The sequence below is a fragment of the Diplotaxodon limnothrissa genome, linkage group LG12, assembly GCF_057381915.1.
Source record: "Diplotaxodon limnothrissa isolate DT_005_m linkage group LG12, D_limnothrissa_male_GT1.1, whole genome shotgun sequence".
Classification (NCBI taxonomy): domain Eukaryota; kingdom Metazoa; phylum Chordata; class Actinopteri; order Cichliformes; family Cichlidae; genus Diplotaxodon; species Diplotaxodon limnothrissa.
Genome location: NC_140607.1, coordinates 21,139,841 through 21,164,821, shown reverse-complemented (window position 1 = coordinate 21,164,821; position 24,981 = coordinate 21,139,841). Strand labels below are relative to the sequence as shown.

General features: G+C 42.6%; 2 protein-coding genes across 4 annotated transcripts in view; both read right to left on the bottom strand.

The window, feature by feature from the left end:
• Positions 1–7,122, bottom strand: part of emid1 (EMI domain containing 1) — a 57,808-nt gene extending 50,686 nt beyond the window's left edge. Inside the window, exons 1-2 of one of the 2 annotated variants that reach the window (XM_085368267.1) lie at positions 6,920–7,122; positions 1,235–1,348 (exon numbers count right to left, since the gene is read on the bottom strand). In XM_085368267.1, coding sequence (XP_085224393.1) covers positions 1,235–1,348; positions 6,920–7,110 — 305 coding nt within the window. In that variant the 5' untranslated portion in view covers positions 7,111–7,122. The remainder of the gene's footprint in view (positions 1–1,234; positions 1,349–6,919) is intronic. The other variant, XM_085368266.1, reaches the window with a different exon arrangement.
• Positions 7,123–9,737: 2,615 nt separating this feature from the next.
• The window catches only part of dnah10 (dynein axonemal heavy chain 10), a 30,574-nt gene continuing 15,330 nt past the window's right edge, over positions 9,738–24,981 (bottom strand). For both annotated transcript variants that reach the window (XM_085368264.1, XM_085368265.1), the window contains exons 34-78: positions 24,603–24,791; positions 24,235–24,381; positions 23,552–23,743; positions 23,334–23,452; positions 23,101–23,259; positions 22,878–23,013; positions 22,663–22,785; positions 22,453–22,584; positions 22,105–22,321; positions 21,799–21,918; positions 21,550–21,695; positions 21,312–21,464; positions 20,970–21,230; positions 20,701–20,873; positions 20,526–20,619; positions 19,900–20,067; positions 19,144–19,332; positions 18,735–18,906; positions 18,435–18,638; positions 18,269–18,349; positions 17,958–18,155; positions 17,708–17,869; positions 17,420–17,594; positions 16,990–17,171; positions 16,730–16,866; positions 16,426–16,643; positions 16,067–16,288; positions 15,805–15,952; positions 15,379–15,658; positions 15,042–15,271; positions 14,658–14,931; positions 14,433–14,537; positions 14,178–14,332; positions 13,940–14,094; positions 13,271–13,451; positions 12,942–13,142; positions 12,376–12,585; positions 11,629–11,724; positions 11,353–11,524; positions 11,117–11,248; positions 10,780–10,991; positions 10,501–10,668; positions 10,200–10,380; positions 9,980–10,125; positions 9,738–9,884 (exon numbers count right to left, since the gene is read on the bottom strand). In XM_085368264.1, the coding sequence (XP_085224390.1) occupies positions 9,738–9,884; positions 9,980–10,125; positions 10,200–10,380; positions 10,501–10,668; positions 10,780–10,991; positions 11,117–11,248; positions 11,353–11,524; positions 11,629–11,724; positions 12,376–12,585; positions 12,942–13,142; positions 13,271–13,451; positions 13,940–14,094; positions 14,178–14,332; positions 14,433–14,537; positions 14,658–14,931; positions 15,042–15,271; positions 15,379–15,658; positions 15,805–15,952; positions 16,067–16,288; positions 16,426–16,643; positions 16,730–16,866; positions 16,990–17,171; positions 17,420–17,594; positions 17,708–17,869; positions 17,958–18,155; positions 18,269–18,349; positions 18,435–18,638; positions 18,735–18,906; positions 19,144–19,332; positions 19,900–20,067; positions 20,526–20,619; positions 20,701–20,873; positions 20,970–21,230; positions 21,312–21,464; positions 21,550–21,695; positions 21,799–21,918; positions 22,105–22,321; positions 22,453–22,584; positions 22,663–22,785; positions 22,878–23,013; positions 23,101–23,259; positions 23,334–23,452; positions 23,552–23,743; positions 24,235–24,381; positions 24,603–24,791 (7,662 nt within the window). The remainder of the gene's footprint in view (positions 9,885–9,979; positions 10,126–10,199; positions 10,381–10,500; positions 10,669–10,779; positions 10,992–11,116; positions 11,249–11,352; positions 11,525–11,628; positions 11,725–12,375; positions 12,586–12,941; positions 13,143–13,270; positions 13,452–13,939; positions 14,095–14,177; positions 14,333–14,432; positions 14,538–14,657; positions 14,932–15,041; positions 15,272–15,378; positions 15,659–15,804; positions 15,953–16,066; positions 16,289–16,425; positions 16,644–16,729; positions 16,867–16,989; positions 17,172–17,419; positions 17,595–17,707; positions 17,870–17,957; positions 18,156–18,268; positions 18,350–18,434; positions 18,639–18,734; positions 18,907–19,143; positions 19,333–19,899; positions 20,068–20,525; positions 20,620–20,700; positions 20,874–20,969; positions 21,231–21,311; positions 21,465–21,549; positions 21,696–21,798; positions 21,919–22,104; positions 22,322–22,452; positions 22,585–22,662; positions 22,786–22,877; positions 23,014–23,100; positions 23,260–23,333; positions 23,453–23,551; positions 23,744–24,234; positions 24,382–24,602; positions 24,792–24,981) is intronic.

The following is a 24,981-nucleotide window of genomic DNA, read 5'->3' as shown; positions in this document are numbered from 1 at the left end:
ATATCCAGAAATCCTACCAGTGGCTGGACAAAGCTGGACTGAAAGACAGCACAGAGGCACTAATCATGGCAGCACAAGAACAAGCTCTGAGTACAAGATCCATAGAGGCTGGGGTCTATCACACCAGGCAAGACCCCAGGTGCAGGCTGTGTAAAGATGCCCCAGAGACAATCCAGCACATAACAGCAGGGTGCAAGATGCTAGCAGGCAAGGCATACATGGAACGCCATAACCAAGTGGCCGGCATAGTGTACAGGAACATCTGTGCCGAGTATAACCTAGAAGTCCCGAGGTCAAAATGGGAGATGCCCCCAAGGGTGGTGGAGAATGACCGAGCTAAGATCCTGTGGGACTTCCAGATACAGACGGACAAAATGGTGGTGGCTAACCAACCGGACATAGTGGTGGTAGACAAACAGAAGAAGACGGCCGTAGTGATCGATGTAGCGGTTCCGAATGACAGCAATATCAGGAAGAAGGAACACGAGAAGCTGGAGAAATACCAAGGGCTCAGAGAAGAGCTGGAGAGGATGTGGAGGGTGAAGGTAACGGTGGTCCCCGTGGTAATCGGAGCACTAGGTGCGGTGACTCCCAAGCTAGGCGAGTGGCTCCAGCAGATCCCGGGAACAACATCGGAGATCTCTGTCCAGAAGAGCGCAGTCCTGGGAACAGCTAAGATACTGCGCAGGACCCTCAAGCTCCCAGGCCTCTGGTAGAGGACCCGAGCTTGAAGGATAAACCGCCCGCAGGGGCGTGCTGGGTGTTATATATATATATGCTATGTATGCTAATATGATTGAACTTAATATGATTTTTAATAGAGCATTAGCTCCAGTAACAAGTTTTAAAGCTAATCCTCTAAGTGATTCAAACAGCATTCAAACAACAACTATTCTGCTATTTTAATCCCAGTATAATTAAAAAACAGAAAATTACACATTACACCAAGCTTTCTGCTTTGATAGCAGGCAACTGTTTTCTTCTTTTTAAAGTTGTAAACATGTGGCTCACTAAAGAGCCATGAGACCCACTCTATGTTTTTCCAAAGTGTTTATATTCCAGGGAACTGGAACAGTTTTGAGCAGAAACTTGCACGTCTTGAATACATTTCATGATGAGAGTTTTTCTACCCAGTTCAGATCATACGGTGCTAAAAATTTTTTGGTTTTTTAAAGGTTTCGTAAAAGCATTGTGAAACAGTAACAGTACTGGTAAGATGCCTCTGCCTTCTCACCTGCCTCCTGCACATCCCTGTGGCCAGGGGCATGTCCGGTACACCCGCTGGAGGATTGTCCCATTCTGCACCTGGCAGGTCACAGTCTTAGTGACCGTATGAGGACACCAGTTCCTGCCGAAAGAAACAGAGTCAGAAATGTAGAATAAAACAACAGCAGGATTTCAACAGTTTGTTATTTTTAGACTCAGTAAAAAGTCTGATTCTTAAACTAAACACAGGAGAACGAATTTCCAAAACACCTTCAAACAAGTGCTGTCACACTAAAAACACTGCGGTCTCCCCGCGGGTTTTCATTCTGTCCTTCCAGCCCCCCCTCAACTCCTTTGTTTGGGAACTTCCTCACCGTGTTCACTCGGTTTTAATCAGCCACAGAGTTTGCAGGACTGGGTTATATTTGCACAGGGGTCTCTCCTCTATCAGTACACATGCATTTGTATGGGACCTTGGAGGAGCGAAAGTCCCTCAGGAGGGGATAAAGACGAAGACAAAGTCTCATACAAAGATGAAGGTATTTAAGCATGGGTTAATGCTGGGTCATGAGTTCACTCCCTTTAATGGAAGGCCTTCATAATTCATTGAGGAGAGCCTGCGATGAGATATCGACGATGCTAAGGTCAGAGGTTGAGATCTGATAGTGAGGATGAGAACGCTCCGCAGCTATTACATTCAGACGAGTTCGACCTCCAGAAGCAAAATGCGAAATTTTATCAATGTCTCAGTGAGACTGCTTAAAATTAAAGGAAGTGCGATTTATCTGAAGAGACTGTGAGCTAATTGGTTTAGCTTAATCCTCACCGAGAGCTCAGTGTCCCTTTTAAAGGGAGCAGATCTGTTCTTGATAGCACAGGCGCTACGAGAAACATTTTAGAGAAAGCCTTTAGCTTTCTTCTCTCTCTGCTACATATCAGAACAGGAAAAAAAACACAACTGTTGGCTTTAATGTGAAGAGACGCTCTCGGGCTGATGAGCGACCACATTATCAGAATGGTTTTATTAAGAATGATGTGTACAGACATCCTCATTACCTTCATGTGGCTGTAAGAGGAGCACGGAAACAATTACTACAGCCTGTGTTTACAACATTATCAATAGATGCATAGGAAGGGAGCTCATGAAACTACACTTTTTTTGTTCTGCTGCCAACGTGTGCAAGAGTGGGTGGGTGTTCCCACCAAAGTCTGTTTGTCAATATGGGAGACCATATGTTTGTGTGCACGAGAGACAGTTTACACTAAAGAAAAACCGCCAAAGGGAGAGGATGCGAAGCAGCCCTGAACCGGCTCCCATTAACCGTTCCCACATGTCGTGGTGGCCACACACACATACCTGAGCCAGAGCGCGGGAGCACCGCTGATAAATGTTTGTCTACAGCTGCAGCGACTTTCCCTTATCACATGACAACGTCTCTTTTATTATTGAGCGATCTTGATTGTTTCCATTCATGTAGCAAGTATTTAAGCCTGCAGACTGAAAGGATTTTGTATTATTTACCGCATCTGGAAAAAGCAAAGGAACGCAGCAAAACATAAGACATTATTTGAATTAATCATAAGTAAAGCGGGGAAAGGAATTCTTCCGCCACATGTTATTCAAACACAGGCCCACCCTTCGTGTATCATAGCGTATCCATCAGCCATACATCTACTAGAATGACGGTGGATCTGTATGATTACCCTATGATTGCTTTCCCTGGTCCAGAAAAAATTGCTCTAATCACTGGTGGAAAATTTCAGACACTGAAGAAGCTGTGGTCAGGTAGAGCTGGGAGGAAGGGGGAGGGGATGAGGGGGTAGTAAACCCAACTCCTCCCCACCACTTATCTGCCAGACCCGACAGATAAACATCTGAGTTTCCCAGGCCGAGAAGAGGCTTCACCTGGGAACGGACAAGAGTCTCACCAGGGGGTACGAGGAGGGAAGGGGGCGCTGGATTTTATGGTCTCCCTGTCTCTTTGCATTGCTCTTATGCAATTACCGAGGAGGAAATGCCGACCCTTCTTCCTTAAATGAGTGAAAGAACAAAAGCAGCCGATTCATATAATATATAATAAGTGCGATGCAGCAAGACAAACACTTCCACTACAGCAAGCAGATTTGGGGAGGCCTAACAATAACTGTGTTATTATCTATGCATATGAGGGACGCAGGCTCTAAGTGCATTTAGTCTTTCAATCTCAAATGCTTTGTAGTCAACACCTTCCTCTTACTGGAGGCACCCTTGTTCTATGAAGTGTGAAACCCACCAGCACCATGCTGTTTCATTGGCAAAAACACCAAGCAGGCCCTCAGTGAGTATCAGGTCTCTAAGCACACATGGCACACTCTGAATGCTGGGCCCAAGCTAAATAAATCATCAACCATGTCTCACAGTCACATGTAGCCACAGCCAACCGTTAAGAAAAATCACAGCTTTGGCCCATCTGTTCCTCGACGCTGCCGACGCCAAGACAGTAAAATATTGGAGGGGAACAAAAAAAGTGCTGAATCCTTAAATGTATGCAAATGCTGACAGAAAGCTTGTGAACTCGCTTATATGCTGCGCTGTCGTTACCGCATGTGCCCTCTATTCACCTTTTACGCTATGCAGACCACATTTTCCCGTGTTCACACTAGTGAGGCGGTTCGCCTACTTCAGCATACTGCACCGGGATGAAGAAGGTAGGGGTTAAGCCGTGTGAACAGACAAGTAGGCTGATGTGGGCAAAACGCTGATGGGACTCTGATTAAAAACACCACAGTAACTCCCTTTCCTCCGCCCATTCATTCACGTATCGTAGGAGCCGGCCTGAACGCTCGGAGATATGTTTGAAATGCAAAAGGAATTCCTCTGGATTTCTATCTGTGGGAAAATACTCGAGCAGAACAAAGGACAAAAGACAGATGTGGCAAATAGCCAGACAAAGGAGAGGACGGGAAGGAGACGAGAAAAGAGGAGACAAAGGTCAGCTTATCGCAGAGGTCATCCAAGGAAGCTTCCGGTGGGGACAGAGATGGCAATTATGAAGCAGTGTGGCTCCCGTGGGATTGAGAGGAGACATAAGATAAATATGGCACCACAACCAACGACAAAGAGGAAAACAGCAAGAACAAGTCGAGGTGAAATTAAAAAAAACTTTGCAGCTCTAGAGTCATGGCCTGCAGGTTCAATGACAAACAAAAGAAACAGGTTGTATTAAGTTTGTATTTGAACAATTGTTATACATTAATTCAGAGCATTACGGCTGCTGGGGTATTATATTGCAGGTTCAAAGCTGCCGTGGGCTTTCCATGCGCAGCGGACAGTGACGAGCATCAAAGCACCGAAGCGAGGCCTTAAAGGTCAGGGCTAAGTGACTCCTTACAGCAGCATGGAATAAACAAGGAAAACTCTCATCTATCTTTGTCTCCTTTGAGCTTTCAGGTGCAGACACCTGTGAGTTTTCAGTCTGTGGCATCTTCAAGTGTTTGAACCTGGAAGTGAAAGAGGAATTCCACTCAAATGAAGGATTCACTCATATCACACCTACAGCGCCACGAATCCTGACTGCTCAGTGTGAATGGACCATCATGTCGAGCTGAGCTGCTCCACTGACCGTGAATGAGATGCTGACTTTATGGACTGCTCACCTGCAGTGCACAGGATGCAATATGGGGTCTGGTATTAGGCTCATACTAAGTATCAAATCTCTAAGACATCGGGAAACAAAATCGGCTAAAAGTTATGACATCAATGTCTTGTTTTGTCCAAAAACTGAAGCAACTCAGACTACAACCACAGAAATGAGCAAATATTCAATCTGATAAGCAGGAATCCAACAATTTTTTTTCTCATTGTGGAGGATGAGCTGCCACAATTAATTCTTTGTTTTAAGACTGATATTACACATGAAAATCTGTAAATCGTGAAGAAAAGAGTTCAAGATCCTGTCTTAAGAATCTCATATTTTGTCCAGTGACACGTCCAAAAACAGAAGATAAGACAGTGATGTAATACAGAAAAAGGCAACAAATTCAATTGAGTAATGTAATCAACGGCCAGTGGATATTATTGGAGCTGAACAATTGGTGACTGCCTCTTGACATCCATCCAAATAATGGTTCCCTGTGCATACACATCATTTGAAGTTTCACAGCCATTCTGCTTGAAGCCGTGCAGATCCTGGAATCTCAGTTGTCTTCATTCCCATGCTTAAAGTGAACATGGATATGGTCAAGATGGACGAGGAATGAGGACTGCCACAGGGCTCAGACTGCCTGTCAGACCATGACAAGTCCTCCGAGGGAGGATAAAGAACTGGGCGAGACAGGGACTAAAGAAGCATCTCCCTCAGTGACCCCACAGTTTACTGAGCTATGCAGTCATTAAGAGAGATGGTGAAGGAATGCTTTATCAGCTCTTTCACAGAGTGACTGCACCAGCAAAGAAAATACCCACAAGATGTTAATCCCCTTTGATTGTGCTATTCACTGTGTGAAGACAGTGCTGGTATTAGTGAAGGTTTCCCTTTCCCAGTGCACTAACAGTCATATGCGTTTCCTTTTAAGCACCTGAACCCTAATGACAGGTTGCTTTCATCGCCGAGGTTGATCTCTGAAATCACACCGCCGCTGTTACTGTTTGTTGACACCCAATAAACTGCTGCTTTCACCGATCAGGCCAGCCAGCCAGCAGGTGGACTGAGACTTTCAGCTCCTCTCATGTCACTGCAAACCCGGTGACCTCTGAACAAGGTGGTTGACTCACACCAACAGCAGCTTTCCCTCTTTCAGTCCTGCCTTTCCTGCACGGCCACTTACACTAACAGCAGCAAACTGACTGTAAACTCATCCCCCTCTGCTTTTTTTCCCCCAAAACAAGCTCAGATTGCGCTGGAGTCCCAGCTGCTTGTGTTTAGCAAACATGTCCACAAACCTCTGGCTCTGAGTGGCAGGGGGAGCTGAGCAGAGAAGTGAGGCAGTGGAGTGACCGAAGGGGCGCTGAAAACCACCTGAACACACCCAAAAGACCTCATCAGAGAGAAGGGATTTCAGCCTCCAGCCACGTTCAGCCCACACACACAAGCTGACAGCATAAATATTTGCAAGATGGGGAAACGTCCTCTCATCATTAATCAGTGGCTAGTCTCCAACTAAACTTGGCTCTGTCCAGGAGGAAAGCAGAGCCGGTTAGCCCTCCTGCCTTCGTGTTTAGTCTGGTGACTCTCTTTCAACACCCTTGTCAACTCGATTGCCCTTACACAGAATGATCCATCATTTTCTGAAGCCTTATTATCCCCCTTTTCATTCAGTGATCCTTTAAGATAAACGTTTTCACGCTTTATTATAGAGATACAAATAATCAATCACTCCTTAAACTTAGGGTTTAACACTCTTTTTTTGAAATCTTCACCCTTGGGATGCTGAAAAGAGCGGGCTTTGTGTGTGAGGCTAAAGGCGCTGTATGGATAGAGAGCATATAACACGCCACAGGGGCAGCAGAGGTGTGTGAGCTGGGACAAGAGTGTGGATGGGACTCAGCAGAGTAAAAACATGCTGCCTGCCAGCACAGGAAAAGGGAAACCAACTGTCAGGAAGACAATAGCGCCCGGTAGATGGATGGAGATGGGAGTACATCCGTGGAGGCATGCAGTGGCAGCAAGATAGAAAACAAAACTTAATATAAGTATTCTGTGTGCAATATGACAGCTGTGCGTACTTTCCTCACCTTTTCTGGTAGACTGAGCTGTGGGTGGCTGCTGTCTGGTCTCTGTTCAGCTGCGTCCCGACTGAATAGGTTTTGTAAAGTCCCGTCTTCCAGGTCCCGTTAACCAGCGTGCTCAGCCAGAGTATCAGCACTGTCCAAAGCAAACTTTTCCTGCAAAGCGCGGACAGGCTCTCTCGTTGGTGCGATCCCATTTCCGTGGCATCAAAAGTAAGAGCAGAACTGTTTTAATGAGGCCCCGCTTGGAAAACAGACCGCTTAGTGACTCCAGCTCGGGAAACGTGTCAAACTGCGCCAGGTCTACTGGAGAAGACGCTCATCCTTTTCACTAAAGTAGAAAACACACACAAAAAAACCCCCCGATGTATGTGTAATAGAGCTGAGTGTGAACTAGCCCATAAACCCACGCTTGTCTGTGACAGAGATCCGACTTTATAAAAATGAACCATGAATGCTCTGAGTGTGAAATGCGTGCTGTCCTCCCTTCCCTGAGTGTGCTCTGCCTACCTCCGTCTGTCTGCGCTCATATCGTGCCGATCCTTTACAGCAGCGGGTATGAAACCAGTTTTATAGTCTCCTCCGGTCTTTTAAAAGCACAGCCTGCTGGGTCTCTTTTTACCCTGCCCCGTTTCAACTTCTCACAGAGGACAAAGCGACGGCACTTAACGCATTGTACTGTTTGCACTAAATGAATTATGGGCTGCTGATTCTCAAGGCTCCTCTGAAATCACAGGCGCGGTGCTAGTGAGAGTTAGGCCCCCATTTAAACCAAATAAAACGGAATGTTTAAAGAAAAGAAACGAAAAGTTTTGATAATACTGGATATGACGAGTTTAAACCCCCAGCTAAGGCTAATCACATCTGTTATAAACCTTTTTTTGAACATTTTGAATACTATGCAACCATCTTTCTTTATTTAAAATATAACGCAGTTAGTTTAACCTATTTATAACATCATCAACAACATCTATCTATCTGTCTGTCTGTCTGTCTGTCTGTGTTTGCCCCTGAGTTGTTTTCAGCAGGTGTAGTCTGTCAAAGCCATCAGTACCCAGTGGTTAGAGAAAACTGAGGTTAGTGTCATTTCCCACTGCCCATTGCATCTGGGACAGCCAGTAGCCACAGATCTGTGGTCCTTCTCCAAAGTAAACACCTGGCACTGCAACCAAAAACTAGGACATGAGTTGTATATGTCTGTGACTGTGGTGATTGCAGCCCTTGGGCTTAAGTCTGGCCAGCTGCAAAAGATGCTGCAGGCAGCAAAATGTGCTTATCTAACCTGTTAATACAGTCTACTAAAGTTTTGTGCTAAGTTCTTAACTACTGAAAGATAATGTTAACACTTTCACAGTCACAGAAGAGGACTGGGATTAATTCCTGTTCCTCACCATGCCACAGGGAGAATGGGGAAAACAGTGCATTGACTTTACTGGCTCTTAATGAGCCCACCTGCTCCCAATCACCACACATGGGAGGGGATTTGTTCCTGGGCACCCTTGGCGCTTTTACGAGGCCACTCGGGGCAAACAATGGTGCCAAGCAGGAACTAGAGCAGTTTAGGGTTAATGTAAATCCCTGCAGTCATGAGCAGCTGAAAATAATTTTGACCTCTAAGGAAGCAAGCTGGGTTTCTTTTTTTTTTTCTTTTTCTGTCGTTACTCTTACTGTTATGATTTCCCTCCCCTTGATTGTACAAAGTTAAACAGCCAGATTGTCCATTGTTTGTTTAGGTCTGCTTTTACTAAAGTTCCATCCAGTGATGTAAAGGTTCATTAAACAACACAACACAACATTCATTCCCTCTTTTCAAAAAGGGAAACACAATTGCTCCTGCCCCCACCCAGTGTTTGGTCATAAACATGTCCTGATTTTCCCTCTTTTTGTGTCGGTTGAAGGTGAGAATGGGGCCTGTTCAACCTTTGCCCCTCTGTCATTTAGAGAGATCCTTTTAGGCTGCAGAATATGGTAATGACAAACATTGTAATCGTGTACCAGGTTGGGACTTTTCAGGGAAGAGACTAAAGAAACTAAAACAATTTCATGCTGCTGGTTGTTTGGCTTATAAAGACTTCAGTCTAAGCAATTTAGTCTTACTATGATTACAGCTCCACTCTCATACCTGGGGCTTCACGATGTATACTGCGTGAGTTATGGCTCCAAACTGTTGCAAGTTTTATTTCTGCACCTGCAACGTCACTGCTGCACCAGCTGCCACATCCTCTAGGACCGTCTGAGTTTTTAGAGGTTACTTCACCTGAGCTGGCATGCTCACATCAGCAGCCTCGATTACTCAGTGCTGTGCAGGATCTTCTCTTTGCACGATGTAATAAAACATGTCCCGTTACCTATACTGCAGAGAAAAGCTAAAAAGTTGCTTGTGGTTGCCTCTGGTTACTGTTAAAGTTTCCACTGCACGCAGCAGTTTATGATTTTTTTTTTTTTTTTTTACAAAATCAGCAGAAATATTTTTCATCTGCTGACCTCTAAGAGCACGAATGGGATTCTGAGCCTACACGACACAAGTAAAAACCATTTATTTATTCATTCACAGCCTTAACATTTCAGCAGATTAGTCAACCGTAGCTTCAAAGACAAATCCCTAGAGATGTTGATCAGCCTGAAGCTACTGCCTCTGTTATGTGCTGCCATCTAGTGAGGCAAATAATTAAAGTTATAAAACAACAATAAAATAAAATGTATTACACAGGCTATGTTTAAGTATTTTTCTACATGAAGCAGGAAGCAGACATTGCTATCGTTAACTAACATTTTCAGCTGACTATGCTACAAGTAATCAGCTCAGTGGCGTTGACAGTTGTCTTTAGTCAGTGTTGAGGCACAAGCAGACTCCCTGGAGTACCCAATGAGAAAGGTGCATGGTGGTGAACAGGTCTGCCTCAAACACCAAGCCCACACCCATTGCATTCCTCCGCAACGAAGTGGTGTAGACAGGTGTCCGCAGCGTATTCTGAGGTGCAAAACACACAAAAATATCATTAAATAGATGCATTCAATAATGAGCTATAAATTAGTGTGGAGTTCTGTTGTGCTTGCTGTCCACACCTGTAGCCTGAGGCGGCGCGTCTCTATGGGGACGACTCTGAGGATGGGCAGTTCAACGATCAAAACTTTTGGTTTACTCTTCACTAAGCAGCACTTCTCTATGTCCCAGTCGGCTCCTTCCAGATACAGGCCGGACAGAAAGCAACCTGCAGGGAATGAGACTGTCAGTCTTTACAACTACTCGCTGCTCATGCTGCAAGTGATGAGCTCTGATTATTACCCTGTCTGGGTCTTTCGGCGACTTCATCCTCACTCTGGTGATGGGTAACTTCTGAGTACAGTGTTGAGAGATCCAGAGGCCACCCATTTTTCCTGCACGCAGCTTGGACCAGAGCAGTGAGGTAAGATTCAGGGATATGTAATCCTGACAGCCACATAACCTTTGGCTCGCCCTCATTCACCTGGTGAGCACAAAATACACCAACTTGAAAGTATATTCAAAGCACAAGTCATTTGTTAACTGTAAAATGTTATGGTAGAAAAATTATTAAAGAAAAAAGATTAAATGGGGTCATCCTTACCCAACAGTTATACTGCTCATATCGCCTCTTGAAATGGGACATCCAGTTACCAAGAGACTTAAGAGTGTCAGGTGCCAGCTTCTTCCAAATGACCGGAATGTGACCATTAAAAAGGGATCGAGCGACCTCGTCCAACTCGCTGCTCATCCCCACCTCACCAGCCAAGGCCTACAGCACACAGGAGAATCGAAACAAATCCCAATCGGAGCAAAGCACAAATATACAACACCTGCAGATTAATTTACTGAGCATCTTGGGTCTTCAGCCCCTCCATCTCACCCTCTGCAGCTCAGCCAGAGAGAGCTGCATGCGGACCACCAGTTTGTTAAAGCGCTCTAGTTCCTGAAGGAGAACCACCGAGGTCGGAGAAATGTCCATGCCAAACTTTTTCCGGATCACATCCATGTCGAATAACTGTGGGAGCTTGTTCTGAATGTCCTGGGCCACCTGGCTGATGTACTCATCCCTGCTGATGTGTCCACCAGATTCACCTGAGATATGAGAGAGTATTTATCAGCCACTAAGAAGAAAGCATATGGAAATAAATAAATGCTTCTACTTCTGAAAAACAGGATATATTACTTCAAGGGATGAGCTGAAAGATGCGAAATCATACCTGTCTGAGGTTGAAGGTCTATCAGGTGAGTCCACATCTCCTTAACTGCATTTGTGTAGTATCCTATCTCCGCGTTGGAATGGAGACCCATAACCTCTGGTGTGTTTGCCAGTGGCATGGCTTCAATCTCATCTGTAGCACATTAACAGCATAAAGCATTAAATGATGACAGAAAACTTCCCCCCTCCCCTTTTTATGAGTGAGAGAATTTGAGAAATAAGAAAACAACTGCTGACCAACATAGACGTTTTTTGGTCCAGTTGGAGGGATTTTGTAATCTACATCTTTGTTTCTGAAGAAGTGGAACTGCCGGAAAGTGTAGAAGAGGAAGTCTCCAAAGTACTCATCCATGTAGACAGTCAAGATCCTGCGGTCAAAGCTATCTATTGCTCGGCCGCCATACATTACCTGACAAAACATTATAAATTACACCAAACTTACAGCATGTAGTAGTAGTATAACAGATGCACACTATTCAAATGTACAATATAAACGAATTCACCCCCACTAACCTCCCCAGTAAGATATTTAAGACTTCCCCAGGGTATATTGATGTCTCCTTGGTCATGAGCTTTTGTCAGATAGGTGTTCAGGATCTCCATACACACCTGTCAGAGCACAGATACTATGTTTAAACTACTGAAAAGTGAAATACAGCAAATATTATACCACTCATAAACTAATTTAAAATATACCGGTCAAAGGTTTTAGAGCAACCTAGTTCTTCCAGTTATTTATTGCAATTCAAGTCATTCAAGTCCAATGAATAGCTTGAAATGGTACAAAGGTAAGTGGTGAACTGCCAGAGGTAAAAAAAAAAAAAAGGTAAGGTGACTAAAATTTGAAAAATAATGTACATTTTAGAATTATACAAAAAGGCCTTTTTCAGGGAACATAAAATGGGTTAACAATTTAAAGTTGTTCTGCATCAACTTCTGCAACAGATATGGGGAGAACTTTCTGAAGAATATTTGATTTCTATTGTAGAAAGAAATGTGTGTTCAGCTGCTATATCTGCCAAAGGTGGAGACTTAGATGAGTCAAAAGTTTAGAATACATTATTGTCTATAAATTAATTCCATGATTTCTTTTTTAACTCCAGTTCCTTATTTGTACTATTCTTTTATATCAGAGTTCAATGAGACATTAAACTGCATAATTTTCAATTAAAGAAAATGGAAAAATTGGGGTGTTCTAAAACATTTGACCGGTAGTGTAAACATACTTTCAAAATAATCTTAGACTAATGTGCAACTTACAGAAAAGTCAGACTCGCTGAAGTCGTATGGGACATTCCAGCCAATTTTTCCATATTTCCGTCTCTCTTGCACCACAGCATGGAAGAAGGCAAGAACAAACACCAGGCTGGAGAACGCAGGGTGCAGGCATGTGGTCAAGGCCTCATGGGAGATTTTAGAGTATGTGGCTCTCATGTTAAGCTTGAGGCCGTTGGGGGGCTCTGTCACTACCTGCACACAACAATGAAGGAATACTGTCATACCATCTGTTACTTCTGAAGCATCTCTGCTTCCTAGAAGCAGTCCTTTAAGACTTCTTTTTCCAGTACAATAGAAATATTCTACTATTAACATGTTAATAGGTTCTTAATGCAGTCTCATCTGCCATGAAACATCAATTTCTATAAAAGATAGTTGACATGTAAAGGGAATGTGTAACTGTTTTATCACCTGACTTTACTGGAAATGGAGTTATGTCATATTCCCAGTTAAAACCATTCAAATACAGCACCAATGTGAGGAAGTCCTTCCACTTACAAACATCTACAAAAAGTCTTTACTGAAGGTAAAGAGAATGTGTGTTTCACCTTTAGAGATTTCTGAAGTATGCCAATGGGAAAATCTTTAATGGGGTTGGTGGTGATCCATAAGCGGAAGTTAGGGTTGGGCTTGGTGATTCTCTCTAAGGCCTTTTCCAGTTCCTTCAGCCACTTTACCAGCAGATGGCAGTTCTGTAGCATCAGCCACTGACCTCGAGAGGCTGCCTTCTCCAATAAATCTAGTGCCACCTTTACCCCGGGTACAGAAAACAATTATGTTCAACTTCATCCCTTTTTAATGTTATTCAATGTGATTACTTGGTAATCCATATATTCATATAGATATGCCGTGATATAGGAAAAAAAGTATTGAGTACCTTCTCTTGGCCTTGGCCCATTGCAAGGAACTTGAACTTGCCTCCAAAGCCTGATCTGGCTGCTAGTTTCATGAGGTCACCGGCTGGGTCAGAGCCAGGGCTCAAGATGAAGACAATGGGGGAGAAAGGTGTGCTCTGATCATAAATTGCATCAAAGCTGATCACAGGGGGTTGAACATATCTGAGCAGAAATACAATAAGAAACATCTGTAAGCGCAGAATGTTTCAATATTCACACAGTCATCTATACTTTGTTCACAGGAGTGGATTATATGTACAGACTGTATATACTGTATACACAATGACACGATCTGTGCAAAAGTTTTAGCAACTTTACCGCAGCTCTTTAGATTCTTAGCCATGTGTTATCAAAGACATGTGTGACTAAAACTCTGCAGCGATCTCAGACATCCATCCAGGGAAACAAGAAGTACAAAGTGTCACCCTGCACTGAGCTTTCCTAAAAATCTGTTCTCGTAGGAGTTAAAAGAAAAACTACCTGCCAGGTACCTTAAACAACTAAACAAAATTGTAAAAGCTGGTATTTTTATGGGTGAAGAGTTCACACCAAATACTGATTTGATATAAATGATTTTGTTGTTTTTCAGTCTACTTCCCTCTGAGTAAGGATAGTCAAAAAATGAAAAATTACAGTACAAAAAGTTTCACCTCTCTCCCATGATAACAGTGATATAGTCAGTGACAGCTCTATAGACTCTATCAACCCGGAAGCAGCGCAGCAACAGCAGCTTCTGAAAGGCAGACAGGTTCCCCTTGTATTTCATGGGAAACGGAGCCTGTTCTGGTCCATCCAAGTCGTACCACTGAAGAGAAAAAGAGTGTGAGTTACACTCACAGTTGATTCAGAGGTATGGCTGTAGTGAGTTCTGTCCCTGTGGCCACTTACAGATTGCCATTCAGTGGGATGTTTCTCGATGTCATCAGGCAGAGAGCTGAACTGTTCGGGAAAGAGCTCTGCAAGTTTCACAATGTCTTCCCAGCCCTGATCGGCAAGCCAATCACATGGCTTTTTGCGCTGGCTTTTTTCCAGGGATAGATTACCTTTATACACGAGATGGAAATGTGCTTTGAACATTGTGTTTTCGTGTGCATAGTTGATCACTATTGTATGTACTATATTGTACTTCTCTGAATAGCTCACCTTTTATAAAGAACTCCAACTCCTCCTGAGGTACCCTCCCTTCTGCCTGCTCGATCTTGATGGTCATGTTAAAAGAAAAGAGCAACTTGTGGCTCTCAAACAATCCTGGGGATAAGAACTCAGTTAGGGTTATAAAATCTACAAAATAATTATAAATTCCTTTAAAAACAGACTTTTTTCCTGCCCCTCACATGGTTCACTATTATTCCACCTTAAATATTTTACCTGTGCAGCCATAGTTATAAACGCTGTATGTCAAAGTGTTCATGATGTTCTTTAGTCTGTTGGGAAGGGAGGGGTCTGGCACTGATTTCCGCAGTGAAAAGTCAAACACTTCTAGGTAGGAGGCAAGTGAGTACTGGTACATGCTGTTCACCACAGCCATTTCTGTCAGCACGAAGAACAGGATAGCGCCACGCTTGGCTGCAGGACGGTAGCCATCTCTAAGTTTATCAATGTCCTTGGACGTCTTCTCAGCCAACTTTAGTTTCTCAAATACCTGATGATCACAATGTCAAACATGAAGAAACAAACAAACTGGGATTTGTGACTTCAGTTAAATAATATTCCGCCACAACTTTTACTCTTTATGCATAAGCCAATACCAACCTCACTGGCTTTCAGCTTCGTCTTTTCCAGTGTTTCAATGAGCTCTGTGTTGTCCAACATGTTGCCTGTAGATGTGGCCAACTCTCTGAGCAAGGTGTCTCCGAGGTTTTTAAGCAGCTTCTTGTTGTTACTTGTCTCTTGGATTAAACATTCTCGCTGCTCCTCTAGCTCCTTCTTCTCAAACCCCATGATAACACTCAACAGCTGGTCTTCCAGACCCTTAAGGGTCACTGTACGTAAAAAGATGCAAAAAGATGGGGAAGAAGCAAACATACAATTTAGACCCTGTGGTTTAAGGATACAGATGAAATCTGACCAGTACGCAAAAACATCTTACCAGTATAGTTAATGACCATGGCTTTTCCAAACACAGATGGAGAGTATTTAGGGTTAGCTAAATTAGTGTTGAGGTAGAGTTTAAAATTGGGATCGTAGTCGACCTCTTTGTCACCCAACATGATGACCTGTCTTCCCTCTGCTCCTTTCACATTCTTCTCCAGGACATTGTCAATCACTGGGTCGATGTATTCATCCACATCTTGGAAAAGGAATGGGAACCCGTACTTGATGGCCATCTCTAGTTGTTTCAGGAAGTCAGGATCATTGAAAGATGAGACCTGGGACAAAATTGATGATCACACTTTCAGGTCTGCAAGTCATAAACCTCTGTTTGTCGAATCTGGTGATACAGGGGCTGTCAGTAATGGGAGGCTGCATAAAGCAGTCATCCCAGAACATCAATGAGCATTAAATCTTTCCGTACCTTGAGGTTATTGTTTTCTTCCTTCTTCTTAATCCAGTTGAGGGCTTGTTGCTGGGGGTCAATACACATGGGAAATCGACTCCCTCTGGTTGTGAGAATCCCGTTCTGCACGGACAATTCATCTGGAGGCAAACCCTCTGAGCCCCATCTAACACAGGGTAGACACATAGTTAGGCCATTAATTAGCATACTAATTGTCATTATTTGATAGAGAAAAGTCAGATTGTACAGCATTTATTAGCAAGTTACGCAACAACTTCACCTGCTGATTTCGACCTCATCAGTAAGAAGGTTTTCTACTTTGAAAGGCTGGCTCAAGGGGATGCCTCTCTCCTGCACATCTTTAACCCACTTTTGGTATACCATCTCATTCCTGAAGTCCCAGCTGAATGCCCCTTCATAGCTCAGAAATGCAGCAGCAAGCAAACAGTCACCCAAGAGACGCACACGCCGCTGCTTCAATCCCTCCAAATCATTTGTCCACCTAAGTTGGGAGTATGTAGAAGGGGTGAAAAATAATTGGTAGAGACAGGGGGGAAAAAGAAAAAACAGGGGGTTTAAAATTAAAAATCAACCTGTTAAAGGGTTGGTTAGTAAGTGCTGCATGTTTTTCAACCTCACCGTTCATTCTCAGAGCTCAGCCCAGAGATGAGTTTGTCAGCAGCTATCAGTCTCCTCTCCATCACCTCAGCCTCCTCCTGCAACTGCTGCTTCTCGCAAATAGCAGCTTGGTATTTCTTACTAAGAGTCTGCAATTCTTTCTGGATGTTGTTGAGCTCATTCTGAATGCACTCCAGCTCCCGCTTACTCTGAAAGAAGTTCCTCTCTAGGCGAGCCACCTGAAAATAAGAAGGCAATACATCAGTTTAAGCTGTGTTTCGTCCAAAACAGGAAAATTCAATGGCGATTTAATAAACTTAATAACCTTTTCTCTTTTGGGTTTTATCTCCCTGGCAACATCACAGTAACCCACGATTGCCTCGACAAACTTGAGCATTCCTGAGCCGGCCTTACTGATGGCCTGCATTTCCTCAAAGCTTGTGTGGAGGTTCTTTAGATAGCCTAGCCAGAAAGAGAAGAAAACAAAAAGTGGAGCATCTGTCAAATTCAATTAGCACTCTCTTGCACAGTATACTAGCACCATTACTTGTTTTTACTTTTGTACTCAACGTAAATTCAACTTACCCTTGACTGTCCTGACCTGGTTGTTAGTGATCGCATCACAATCCATCTCCATCAGGGAGCGCAGGAAGTTCGCTTCTGACATCATCCCTTTTGCTGACTGCCAACTGATTTCTTTGTTGCCACGCAACACCAGGATGCACTCGCAAACCACCTGCACCTGTTTGGGTGGCTTGGCAAATGATCTTCACATTGGACCAACAGGAAAAAGCCGATAAAGGGAAAACACTGATTAAAAGAGGACTTAATTGTCATGATAAGCAATGGCTGTGCATCAATGACGACTCATTAAGGTCTCTTGAAAATGAACCGCTCTGCACTGTCCAGTATTCCTTTTCAGGGTTTATGTTATCCAAGAGCCAAATGTAATTTACATGTAATGTATTTCTACAACAGAATGAAAAGAATGTTCTTCATAAGGAGCACAGTTTACCGGATCTCTGTTACATCAGATTTTTCCAGGTCTTGCAGGGCATTACGTGCGGCCTCTAATGCTGGCAGAGCTTCAGCTAAGGAACTCTCAGCTTCTTTCTTCTCAACAGCTATGACTTTATTTTGCTCCTCAATCTCTTTAGCTTTGTCTTCTGCCAGAACCTTTTTTTCCTCAGCTAGAAAAGAAAGTTATTGATAAGTGGTTTGAACTAACTGCACTTAATTTCCATTTGAAGACTACAGGATACTGTATTAATGAAGGCCATACGGCAGGCAAGTGTTTACTAACCTACTGTTGTGTTGGCGGCAATCTCATCCAGCAGGGCTTCACATGCCGTGGACTTTTCAGCCAGGACAACTTTCTGATCTGCCAGCTTGACGTTCAGTTCAGCCAGCTGTTCACTGGCTTCCTTCAGTTTATCCAAACCTCCCTCCAGATGCTTGCACTGAGCTAGAACAGAAGAAGACACATTAACGGTCTCTAATGCACACTAACTCCAACAGAAACCCTGCATTTACAACAGGTTTCATTCCCTCACCGAGAATAAATTGGTCTTTTTCCTCTAAGAGTTTGGAATAGGTGTTAATAAAGTCCAAGTAGTTCTTTGGAGTTACATGGTTGCAGCGTCTGAGTTTTTGCTGGAATAGCTTGCTGTAGTGATCCACAGAGCCGTGGACCATGCATACATGATCTATAACAGCTGCAGAGTGTGCATCTGGTATCATCGGACTTTCACCTGTGGAAGGACAATAATAATATAACATTTCAACTGTCTTACTGAAACACCTGTTTTAAAATAAACATTTTCCACGACAAATACATATAATAGAAGTAAGTTTAATTACACACCAAGAAAAGACTGAGCTACTGCAAGTAATGCCTGCGGAGGCCATGGAAGGAACCAATCTATTACAGTGTTGTTCATCAGTCCTGGGAGAAATAAGAAGTACGTCGGGTTAATAAAACTAATTTATAAACTATATTAAGTCAATTGAAGCCTGACCAAATATTTCACCTGGGAAGTTCCTGCAGCGTGTCCTCAGGGTATCTCCCACTGGAGACATGCCTAAAACAATGTGTAGATTGTTGGCACTCTTGTTGACAAAGTACTGCCACACACTGTCTTTAGAGGGATCTGATCCCATTGTAAGAGCTTCGTCTCGAAGCTGGTTGAGAATGGATTCTTTCTCATCATCGGGAAACAATGCAGGAACAATGCCTATAAATAGAGTGCATGGTGAGAGCACTGCAGCTGTAGCTTTTAAGAGAGATAAATAGAGAGTGAGGAGGTCAGGAGATTATAGTCATATCCAACCTGAGGTAAGCATGTTGTTAATGAGCTCCAAGAAGCCTTCCTCAGCAACGTGAGCATCAGTAAAAAGAAACACGGTCTTCTTATTCTCAATGCCAAGCTTCAAGTACAGAGTTTTTAGGTCTTCACGGAGGTTAGACTCACTGTATCCTCTGCTCAGCGTTATCTCAAATACCTGGGGAAAGCAGATCCAAAAATCTAAAGCTGGAAATGTATTTGTGAAGAAGGTTTAGCACTGCTTAACATTGAAAGCCCTCATGTAGTAGCCTTACAGTTACAAGATTGCAGCTTTCACATCCCAAGACATGTTAGTAAAATTCATTTGCATTGCTTAAAATGTAATTTTAGTGTATATGACACTTGTTAGTGACAGTCATTTGCCCTTCGCCACACCAATCATGAATTTTACCACCTCACAGCCAGCAGCAAAGGCAGCCAGCTTGGTAAGGGACTGCTTGCCAGAGCCCCCCACACCAACAAGCAGAGCATGGCCGCGATCAATACGGATGATGCGGTGAACCCGGGTCAGATGTTCCAGAGCATCGTCAAAGAGCACTAGGTTCATCCTCGATTTGCTCTCATTGTATTCCTCTAAGATTTCCTGCAGAATTACATAACACAGTGATCTGTTAAAGGAGTATAACAACTATAACAAATGCCAAAACATACTCTTACATTATTTTATTTTGTTGACTTTATAAGACAGTTACAGAGAAGAGCTACAGGAAAGTGGAGGGAGAGAGAAAGAGAAATGCAGCAAATGGCCACAGTTCAGACTTGAACACGGGCCAGCCACTCTCCACCATGCAGCATGTGGTTGGCTGCTCATCCCAGTGAATCAAACCGGCAGTATTACTTCACTTTTCTGTCTGAGACCCCACACCTCCACCAAGATGAACATTTTCCCCCAGAATAGTTTGTAATATTTTCTTGAAAACATCAAGATTTGTTTAACCTGGTATGTATAAGATACAACGTGAAAACTAAATATTGTCCTAGCTCACATTAGCAGACAATCCTTACAGAAATATCTCCTGGCCCAAGCCACACCTCTGCTAAAATGTTCACGCAAACTCATTTATACTTTTGGAGTAACTCTGATAACAAACATACAAATAAACAAATCAATCTAACCATATGACCACTTGGGTTAAGGTAATAACTTTACCTGAAACAGGGCTTTTGAAGCATCATAGTCTTGTATGTCCTCATACACCCTTGGTTCAGTATCACTGAGGGCTGTCCTATAGTCTCCAAAAAGAATTGGGTCTCTCATAACTGCCTCCATGTCTGACTTAAAATGCTCCTCAGTCATGTTGTTTATGTGCCTTTGGACCTTGGGGAAAAAAACACACATCTTCAGTATCAGTATCTATCAGTAGATTTTGAGTCTTATTGTTACATCCAACATGGAACCAATTACCCACTTAGTATTTGCCTTTTTAATTAAATTCAGTTTAACAAATTTTATTTATATAGTGCAAAATCACAACAAAAGCTGCCTCAAGGCGCTATATAGTGTAAGCTAAAGATCCTACAATAACACAAAGAAAACAGAGGAAAACCCAACAATAATATCCATGATCCATTTTGAGCAAGTGTTTTTGCAACAGTTGGAAGGAAAAAACTCCCTTTTAACAGGAAGAAACCTCAAGCAGAACCAGTCTCATGGAGAGGTCTGCCACGACCCGTTGGGGGTTAGTGGAGGAAGACAGGAGAAAGACAGTTTTGCCTTTAGTCATTAAAAAGGAGAATTCACATTAAACATCTGCTAATATTATTAGTAAATATTACCAAAGCTTTGTCAGTTTCATCAATGAGTCTGTCATGGAAGATTCTCAAGCACTCATTTCTCCACACACGTACAAACTGGGCTACAGTCAAAAACCTGTAAGTCAGAGAAAGGAAAGACATTTAGGATCACAGACCTCTGTCAGTCTGTCACAAGAGTGAATATGCTAGATTAGACCTGTCCGGTTTGGTGAGGGTGAGTCCATTGTACACTCTTGACAGGTCTCTCAGGTTGAAGATGTAGTGGAATTTGGAGGGAGTGGGTGGCATATCTTTGATGATGGTGTTGTAGAGCTCCAGTGTGCAGGACGTGACCTGATCACAAACTTTCTGTATGGTGTCCTCAAACAGCTAAAATGTTTTATCACGTACAAATTGGAGAATTAAAGTGATGCAGATGGTTGAGATTTCAATATGTTTTGATTTATATGTGAAAGAGGTACTCACTCTGGTGTGGCCTTTTAAAATAGAACCGTAGATAAGGTGGAGGGACTCCATTGTAGGGAAGGGGACGCTAAAGACACTGAAGAGTGAGATGAAGCGAGGATCCACCTCGTTTCGCCCACCTCCTGCCATTCCCATGGCAGCAATAAAGCCAAGATCCTTGAGGATTTTGAAGTTAAGCTCCTTTCCTCTGTCATATATGCCTCCTCGATCCAAAAGCAGCTTTAGAAGCGCAATAGGCTGCTGTGTGCCATAGTTATCCACCTGCACAAGTGTATTACAGTCATTTCAAACATGTAAGCACTATCGCACTTTAAAGAATAAAAGACTACTTAAAACAGGTACCTTTGGCATATTCATGTCATCCATAAAGATCAGGAGTCTCTTCCCCATGGGAGGTCCATAGGTCTCTTTAGTCCTTTTCTCCACATTGGCTTCGAGGTTTCTCTGCAGATCCAATGATGTTGTTCTGGAGGAGAAGTTGATGACAAGAGTACTCTGGGAACAGAAAGAAAGACATTTAAACCCATATGACAAAGAAATATATGTACATACTGTGTGTACAGTAAGATGTACAACTTACACTTGTTTCTGCATTAATATTCTTCAGAAAGTTATGAATAGTGGCAGTCTTGGAAGTGCCAGACTCTCCAACCAGTAGCAGCGGCCTCTTTATCTTCACCATCTGCTCCAGGATCCAACTGGTTCTTGTTGTGTCAATAGTTGGCACTAAAGAGAGAATGAAGGTACCAAGGCAGAAATGTATAATTCATGATGCATGTATTTACACCTATGTTGCCCAGTTTTCACAGTATACAGACAAGACCTTTACCTAGGATATCAATGAACTTCATTTCAGGGCTGTGGATGTATTTGGGGACCAGAGAATTCCAGGGAACCCACTTCCCCTGTGTTCCATCAAAGTGAAAATCATACAAGGTTGGGAGGCATCCTATATGGATGAAGTCACTTCGTTAACAATATTAAGTAAAACAGTTTAAAAACTGGCACAAATACCTGTGAAAAAGGTTTATCATAGTTCTTTTTTTCTCCATAAATCATTAATCAATCCACTATAAACCCAAGAGAATGAATGGTCATTTTCACCATAAAATAAGAAGAAATCGTCCCCTTTTACCTGGGATCTCGCCAGGCCCAGCCAGGGCTTTCTCATCATGAACTGTAGGTAGGCAGGACAGCTTTTTGATGAACTCATCAAACTGGATCCTACCACTCTCCAGCAATGTAGCCCCAAGTGAACAGTACAGAGCTTCCAGAAAGTAACACTCCAGGACTTCGGGAGTGCTGTTTTCACTCTCAAGAAGTGCATCCAGTGTTAAGCACAACTGAGTGACCTAAACACACATATCATGCATAGTTAGTTCAAGTTCAGGTTATGAGACTATACCATTAATTCCATTCATTTCTTCTTATTTAAATACAATCAAGTGCAAAGGAGCATTTACAGTGGATGAGATTATCCTACCATATTCAGATCTGTCTGGGGGACAACAGTCTTAAGTTTCTCTCCTTGTTTCCCATCAACAACACCATCCACAATCATGTCAATAGAGCTGTGGACATATTTCTCAAACAGACTATTAAGCACTTCTTGTTCCTAGACAAAAAAAAGAGACAACAGTATTTAAAAGTCTAGAGAAGTATGCATTTTAAACAGTGATTTTGTTTCTCAAACCTTATCAGGTCTGCTGTTCACCCATCTTTGCCAGAATGGGGTATATCGCAGGTTTTTAGGATCAACAAATACCATTCCACAGCGGGAAACAGTAGCTGGGGAAGCATACTGCAGATCTCCAACCTGTGTGGGTAGTTTTCTTACATTAAGCTTTCTTTGAGGCACAATCCAGGCAATTGTATTCTACTAACAGAAATCTTGAAATTCAGACAAACCTCAAACAGCAGAGCACAGTGACTTTGTAAACGGATCCTTTCTCCATTGGCTAGAGTCAGAAGCTTGTTGTCATCCATCACTGAGTTCATATTTTCGACCCACAGAGCATCCACATCCCCATCAAACAGGATGTACCTGTTTGTCAAAGAGCAGGTGATTTACAGAAATGATTTCTTGTTATCCTAAATGGATGATTACATGCCTTCTAAAAATATTGTCTACCTCCTGTCTTTTTTGTCAGTAGGCTTGTTAATTTCACGGAAGATGTTGGATAGAATCCCATCAGTCCAGTCTCGCGTGTCTGGGTCCAGAATACCATAAAGTTCAATCACGCTCATGGCTTTAGGGTTCAGAGGATACAGTTTGGTTTGCAGTCCCATTCTGATGGTGAGATAGATTAAAAGTTACTACTGTTCACACAAAAGATCAGAGAGACGATGTAAAGTTAAACTGACTTTGTCTGAGCTTGACATAATGTGTTGATCACCACTGATTTTCCTCCACCTGTTGGACCCACAATCATTGTAGTGTGCCGTGTCATCATTGTCTCATACATCTGCACCACTTTATCCACCTGAAACAACAGATGGATGCAACAGTTTACTGTTGACACATTTAAACAGCAAAACTTTGCTAGAAATTGATAGACAACATCAAATATGAGACTTTGCACCTGGTTGGGTAGTATGACATATTTTTTGTCCTCCAGGGTCTGTTCCACAGCATCATTGAAGTTGGGATAGCGAACACGGGGGCAATCAAGCCCAGGGAACAGGTCTGAGATCAGCCCGAGGAACAGAGGGACATCCTCAAACACAAACTTGGGTAGGTTCATGTCCCTGAGAGCCCGCATCAACACCACATCCTGTTGTCAGAGGGATAGACATAAATACATGAACTGAACGACGGAATGAATGAAAAAGAATTTATGCATTTATACATCAACTTCATAATATTTCAGTATTGAAAATACTGAAAAAATAAAAAACGAACCTATAAAATTGTTGCACACAAATATTTTTTGAACATGGGGGCTATGTAACAATAGTTTAATGAAGGACAGTTTTCAGTACAAATAACAGCTCCAACTTTTGTGTAAAATAATAAGAATTAAACTATTGATAAACAAATATAAGATTTGCACCTCTATCTTACATTCTCTGTGTCATCTTAAAAAAAGAAATTTTGGATGATACAGGACAAATCGAGCATTTGGTAACCTTTACAAATGTCCAACATATTCCTAGGATAAATCAACCTTCAACTTTTACCTGAGAAGTCACAAATAGCAACTTGGTTTTCTGTCAATTTAAAAAAAAAGAAAAAGAAAAAGTTTTATTTGTTATTTTTCTGTACCTCGCTCAGCTCAGGTGAGCTTCTCTTCAGCTCTCCTGCCATCACTAGGACAGACTTGAGAGCGCGCAGGCCGAAGTCATAATGAGACTGCTTGGACAGCTGTTCACGAGCCAGCTTATAAAGTACGGTCATTTTCTTTGCCAGCACCTGAAAAGAACAGAAGTAGAGACACATTAATAACACTATTATCAGTCAAAAGTCAAAATCTCCAAGTTATCTATTTTCATATGCATTTTTTGTACTATTTAACAATATAAAGTAATACAATATAACCTGTGCGTGTACATAGTTTATGATGCATTTCTTGCAGTACAGCTGACAGCATGTGCAAATGAAATCAAATGCAAGTTCATGGGTGCATGTGGTACCTTGGCCATTAGGAAACCCTCAGAGAAGAGCATAATCTCGCAAATCTGCTGCAGGTCCGGCACAATGACCACCACAGGCCTGAAGAGAGCTTTGACGGATTCAGGCAGCTCTGTACGTCCTGCATAACCAGGGTTCATAGTGATGAAAATTCCTATGCGGTCATCCAAGTTGATCTCTTGCCCTTCAAACTGATGCGTATAGGGAGATGGAAGGTGTTTAGGTGTAATACATATATAATGCATACATGAAAAATATATATTTATTACTGGTCCCCAGAGATGGGCAGTAACGCGTTACTTGTAACATGTTACTGTAATCTGATTACTTTTTTCAAGTAATGCGTAAAATAAGGGATTACTATTGCAAAAACGGTAATTA